At 46.7% G+C, this 6,000-nt stretch overlaps 1 protein-coding gene across 3 annotated transcripts in view; it reads left to right on the top strand.

The window, feature by feature from the left end:
* The first annotated feature begins 1,503 nt into the window (after positions 1-1,503).
* The window catches only part of CACNB4 (calcium voltage-gated channel auxiliary subunit beta 4), a 253,916-nt gene continuing 249,419 nt past the window's right edge, over positions 1,504-6,000 (top strand). For 2 of the 3 annotated variants that reach the window (XM_065927847.1, XM_065927845.1), the window contains exons 1-2: positions 1,504-1,566; positions 2,051-2,134. In XM_065927847.1, the coding sequence (XP_065783919.1) occupies positions 1,504-1,566; positions 2,051-2,134 (147 nt within the window). Of the gene's footprint in view, positions 1,567-1,814; positions 1,824-2,050; positions 2,135-6,000 lie in introns of those variants that run through there. The other variant, XM_065927846.1, reaches the window with a different exon arrangement.

The following is a 6,000-nucleotide window of genomic DNA, read 5'->3' as shown; positions in this document are numbered from 1 at the left end:
AGAGGAAGGCCGGAGGCAAGGAGACTAGTTATAATACTCTTACAAAGACTTGAAAGTCTGGATTAAGTGAAGGGGGTGGGAATGGAAAGAAAGTGTCTGGTGTATGGTAAAACATTATCAGGACCTCAATAAGGCCAACCAATTGTTAAAAGAGACATGCTGTTTCCCTCAAAAAATACTAGAACCCAAGGTGATAGGGGCTGATGTAGTAATTTAAGATACCACCCAAATGTTATTCATGGATTTCTCTTGCGGTAACTATTTACAATTAAACAGGGTCTCTGTATTTTCGAATTCGCATGTTTCTCTTCCTTCTTGTTAACTTCAAAGTCCTCCTCCCCACAATTCGCTTTTATTTGTTCCCCAGTTAATCTCTAGTATGTTTTTGCAGGAGGAAATTTAGGGTTGCAACAACGCCAAAGATATATGATTTCAAAGATGAGTTTTCTCCCTTGAAAACTGATATCCGCCTAGAAAGGGGAGGCACGTGGCCAACTCTTGCTTTTCAGCACGTCTACGTGACCTTCAAAACTCCTTAGGACACGCCGCTTTGCTGCGGGGCTGCACCCCCGTCAGACTCAGGTTGGCAGAATCCCCCGGGGCTGCCGGGTGTGCACGGCTGGCGGTTCTGAAGCTGGAGTTCACAGAACAATGCAAAGACAGGGACAAAAGCCAAACCACAGAACCCCATGCCTTACCCCAGTGGGCTGATGGGTGAAGTCGCCGAAGAAACGTTCTGCTCTTGCCCTTTTAAAATTCCAGTGCAGCAAACACCCGCGCGCGCGCGCACACACACACACACACACACACACACACACACACACACACACACACACACACACACACACACACACACACACACACACACACACACACACACACACACACACACACACGCCGGGTCGGCTTTTCCCACTCCCCGCTCTTGCCCTTTTAAAATTCCAGTGCAGCAAACACCCGCGCGCGCGCACACACACACACACACACACACACACACACACACACACACACACACACACACACACACACACACACACACGCCGGGTCGGCTTTTCCCACTCCCCGCCACACTGCACCAGTGTCCTTCCCCGAGTCCTGATTCATGAACCGTGCCACCTTTGTCTCATTTTAAACTGTGCAGACTATTTTCATCCTCCCACCCCCCTCCCAGGTTCCCCTCTCCCTTCCTCCACTGAAAGCTCTGATGTAAGGCGCTCGCTAGGTGGGAGAGCGCGTCTCTCCATCGGCTTGGGTCGGCGAGATCCCGACAAACCCCCCTCCGCGGGACCTCCGCCGGCGGGGGCCGCTGCCCGGAGGTCCGCTGCGGGCGCGGGGGTGAGCGCCTGGATCCCTTTAAGGTGTCGCCGCGCTCGCGGAGCCGGCGCGGGTCCCGAAGCGGGTGGGGAAGCCCTGCCGCCCTCCCCCGCCTCCCGCGTGCAAGCGTCCGGGGGGCCCCGCCGTCCTCCGCCCGCCGCGCACCGGCGGGCCATGCGGCTGTGAACCATGTCCTCTTCCTCCTATGGCAAGAACCGGAGCGCGGACCGGCCGCACTCCCCAGCCTCGCAGGTACCGCCCCCTCCTCCCCCTCCCCGCCCCGCCTTTGCGCCGGGCAAGCGGGGCCCCGGGTCCTGGGAGTCAGCGGCCCCGCTCCCCCACCCCTGCGCGGCGTCCCTCTCTCCTCCCGCCCCTCTTCTTTCTCCTCCTCCTCCCCCTGCTCCTTCTCACCTCGTCCGGTCTCTGCGCTCCGGAGTCCGCAGCCTTCCCCAGCCCATGCCGCCGGGGACTCGGACCCCGCACCCTGAGAGTCTTTGTTAATGGATGTGGTGGGTGCTCGCGGGCGGCTCTTCCCGGGCATCTTTTCAGCCGTCGAGGCTTGAGTGGGTGGGTGGGGTGGAGGCTGTATGTGGGGACCGCGGAGGAGACTTGGGTGCGGGCTCTGGGGAACCCCCGGGGAGCTGGTCCCGAGGCGGACTCTAGCCTGGGGTGGTCGCCCGGCTGCCCACTGCCGCGTCCTCACGCGCTTCTTTCCGACCCCGTGTGTCGAGTGCAGGTGGCCCGAGGCACCACGACCCGGAGGAGCAGGTTGAAAAGATCCGATGGCAGCACCACTTCGACCAGCTTCATCCTCAGACAGGTAGGAGGCGGGCGCGGGGGGCGGTGGGGGTGGTGTCCCGGAGCTGAGCGCAGCCCCCTCGTGCGGGCGCGGCGGGCGGGGTCCCCGCGCGCCCCTTCGCTCCCCCGGCGTGCCCTGCAGCTGGTCCTCCTCCCTCCGCCCCGGCTCCCAAGTCTTAGGGTCCCGGGAAGTTAGTACGTGTGGACGCGAGCCGGCTGGGACCTAGTTGAATTTAAGACTGCAAGTATTTCTTTTTGCACCTTCGATGCGCGAGGAAACGTTTTTAAGTCGTGTGACTTGACTTGACCAGAGCCCCGGGCGCCGGACAACTGCTTTGATTCGGCTGTTAGACGCTCTTCCGTTTTGCCCTATTTTGAATATTCTCGTTTGTCATCTCCGAGCTCTGGTCAAAAGGAAAGACACTTGGAGCAGAAAGTTTGGTCTCGCTTTGGGACCTATTCTTTGGTTCGCTCGGTTAGGGAAAGACTGCCGGATCTGTTAAAATCCAAGGAAGCGAGGATCTGCACCCAGTTTCTGGGGTCTGGGTGCTGCTACACTTACTGCTTGTTTTCTTAGTGATGGTTCTCTTCTGCGTGGTTCTAGCGCGCGGTTGAGTGTGATAAAGATCACTGGTTCCACCGAATGCTCAAGTGCCTTTTACCTTGACACAGGAAATTGGTCCTTAATTTCGTACTGTCCATGGGCTACAGAGAAACCACTCCTTCATAGCTGCTGGGTGCTAGAGAGATCATGCGAAAAGGAATCACCTTGATTTCTCTTTGGAAGAGAAGCTATCGAGGTGTGTGAGTTCAGGGTACCCTGGGAGGACCCTGGTCATCGCACCAAGGCCCCTCTGCGGGCTGCTGGAATGACCTTGGGGAATTCTTTTCCCTCTAGGTAACTCAGATCATCGTGTCCTGTGTTTTTAACCTAGGATGGCAGCTGCATTATCTTTCTTTAGTGATTATCCTCAATTTAAACAGATTACCCCTGAGGAATGGGCATTAGACTCAAAATTGGACTCAGACCTCTCCTAAAAAGTCCATAAAGCATATTTACATAATATTTATTACACAGGCATTCATTTTCTTCAGGAACAGAAATTACTGCAACTACTGTTTCATTCAGTGAGTACTAAGTGTGTGCATTATTAAAATAAATGTATTTTGGATTCTGAATTCAAAAAGTGTATTCTATCCTTTTTGCAGTGTTTAGATTATTTACATATTTAATAAAGCAAACACATTCTTCATCTTTTACAAAAATTGACTTATGTGACTGAGATCTTGTTTATGTTTGTTTTGTAGATGCCTATTTTTGGTAGTGTTTTATTACTGTAGATTCTTAGAAATACTAATTATACAGCAGTGTGTTCCATGAGACGTTTGACTGACACTTTTGAGTTTATCTATACCATCACTTCAGTAATGTTTTATTCTTCCAAGCACAGTCAATATTTTTTATAATATATTAATCTTATTCTTTCCTCAAGTTAAATAATAAGTGAGATAAGGCATGTATAAGTTCTTGTTAAATGTGCTGGTGTGTGTCGGTTTAAAAATGTAAAAAGTATTCATGCTAAATAATTTGGGGAGTAATTTAAACTGTTGTAGATTTTGGGAACAAATATATTTCTTAAGTCTTTCTGAAACTAGGCTAGGATTTGTTGGTTTAATAAGGTGATCTAATTTAAATTTGGACATTTTGTTGTAATGGTGTTATTAACATATACACAATCTTACTAATTTTTCTGCACAGAAATAATACATAATTTTTATGAGCATTTACAGCTCAGTAAGCATCCTGTATATGATCTTCTTTAAATGTCATAATACAGACTTCTATAATGACTATGATAAAATAACTGAGGAATTTTTATTTGACAAGAAATGAAAAATGATTCCAAATGGAACTTTGACACTGTACTTTGAAATTAAATTGAACAGTTTTCACCCAAATGCCAAAAAAAAAATTTGTTTAAAAAAAGACCAGCAGATGTTTAATGTTACTGGAGACTTGTTATTTGTAGAATGACCAGTGATTTACTATTTTTGAATTCTTGATCTATTTCACATTCTGTGTGGTGCCTTTGCACAAAAGAAGATAGTGAAGATATCAGTAAAAAAAAAAAGTGCCGCTCATTTCTCTACCATATAATCTACAAAGATATGGGGGTAAAGCTTTCACTTATTAAAAAAAAAAAAGTATTGAATCAAAAGGAAAATCCGGGCTGATGGTGAAGAATAGAGGACAGTGGCAAACTCATCAAATAGAACAGTGTTTATTGTTTGAGCTGGTAAAAAAATCTCAGTGTTCATGTGTATATATGCACAAATGTATGTATGTGCACGCACATCCACATGCATACATATGTGTTGGCCTGAAAATGAACAGACTAAGGCAGAGAGCCTGTCTCTGCCCCTGAGGACTGCTCACAAAACCCCTCAGGCATCTTTGCCCTTATTTGCTGATCTGCTAGATTGCTGCCCTCCACAGTTTAGGAGGGATGGAGGTTTTGGAATGAATCCAGGGAGCAACTAAATGATTTCTTTGAGGAAAGGTGAGAAGGTTAAGTACTTTGTCACTGAAAAAAGAGAGAGAACTAGGAGTGACACCTTAGTGATCCTCAAAGTGTACAGGAAGATTGAAAATGTGGTGGGCTGTTCTGTCTTCATGGAGGATGAAGCTCAACAATTGGCTACAATTAGAAAGGAATGATACTTTTTTAGCAAGACTTTCCAAAGAGTGTTGATATCACTGAAATGACTTTCCAAGAAAGGCTGTAGAATTTTTTCTCAGGAGATCACTTTTGACAGGCTGTTTATGAATGGATTGTTTATTCATGTTTTAAATTTTTAGGAAGCACTTACTAAACATTTGATATGTACCTTTCCCTGCACTAGATACTGTGGAATTGGAATGAAAAGATGAATGAGACACAGCCCTTGTACCTAAAGGATTTTCTGATGTAGTTACAGAGACATAGATGTATACAATTAATATGGTGAAATGGAGCAAGGAATTAGGGTATCTGCAGAATGCCCATGTGTGCTGAGTATATGAGATACCACGGGTGTCACAGCACATGCAGTTTGTGTGGTAGAGTGCTCCAGGTTACTCTCACTGGGGTTACTCCCAGTTTTCTCTCCTCTGGGGTTCAAAGGAAAATCTGATCAGAGTGGCTTGTTGACTTCTCCTTAAGACTGCCTTTATGAGAACTGCAGAGTCTTATAAGACCTGGCTCCTACCAGCTTCCAGCCTCATCCTAGGCCACGATCTTAGTTCTGAAAACGGATCTTGAACATACCATTCTCCCTCCTGCCACAGGCCCTATGCACATGTGAAATTCTCTGTGTGGAGGCTCTCCCCTCTGCCTAGCTGATTTTTTAATTTGCCTTGAAACCTAACTTTAGTTTTCACTTCTTTTCTAATCTCCCTAATAAGGTCAGTTCCTTAACCAAGTACCCAGAGTACACTGTGCTTGTTCTCAATGGTACCATCACTGTTTATTTAACATTTAATTATTTAACATGTCATTACATGTTTTGTTAATGTCCATTTCCCCATCCAGATAGCACATTCCACTGGGGCAGGGACAGGTCTGCATTTGGTCTCCATTTTCTCCTCATCATTTAGCATAGTAGGTGTTCAATAAATAATTAAAAGAAGCACTGGTTATAGACACAGTTCTCTAATTTGAAAGAACGAAGGGGTAGATGGAATGATGGAAGACTATCTTGATATATTTTAGGCATGAGGTTCTGCTCCAATATTAAACTCTTTATTTAATGGGGGAGAAATTGCCTCCTAACTGTTATCCCAAATTTAGTGACTTAAAAAAAACATTAAAAATTTTTTTTCTGTGTACTAAGCAGACACACTTCTTT

This window comes from Muntiacus reevesi, chromosome 3 (assembly GCF_963930625.1).
Source record: "Muntiacus reevesi chromosome 3, mMunRee1.1, whole genome shotgun sequence".
Lineage (NCBI taxonomy): Eukaryota > Metazoa > Chordata > Mammalia > Artiodactyla > Cervidae > Muntiacus > Muntiacus reevesi.
This window is presented reverse-complemented; position numbering and strand designations above follow the sequence as displayed.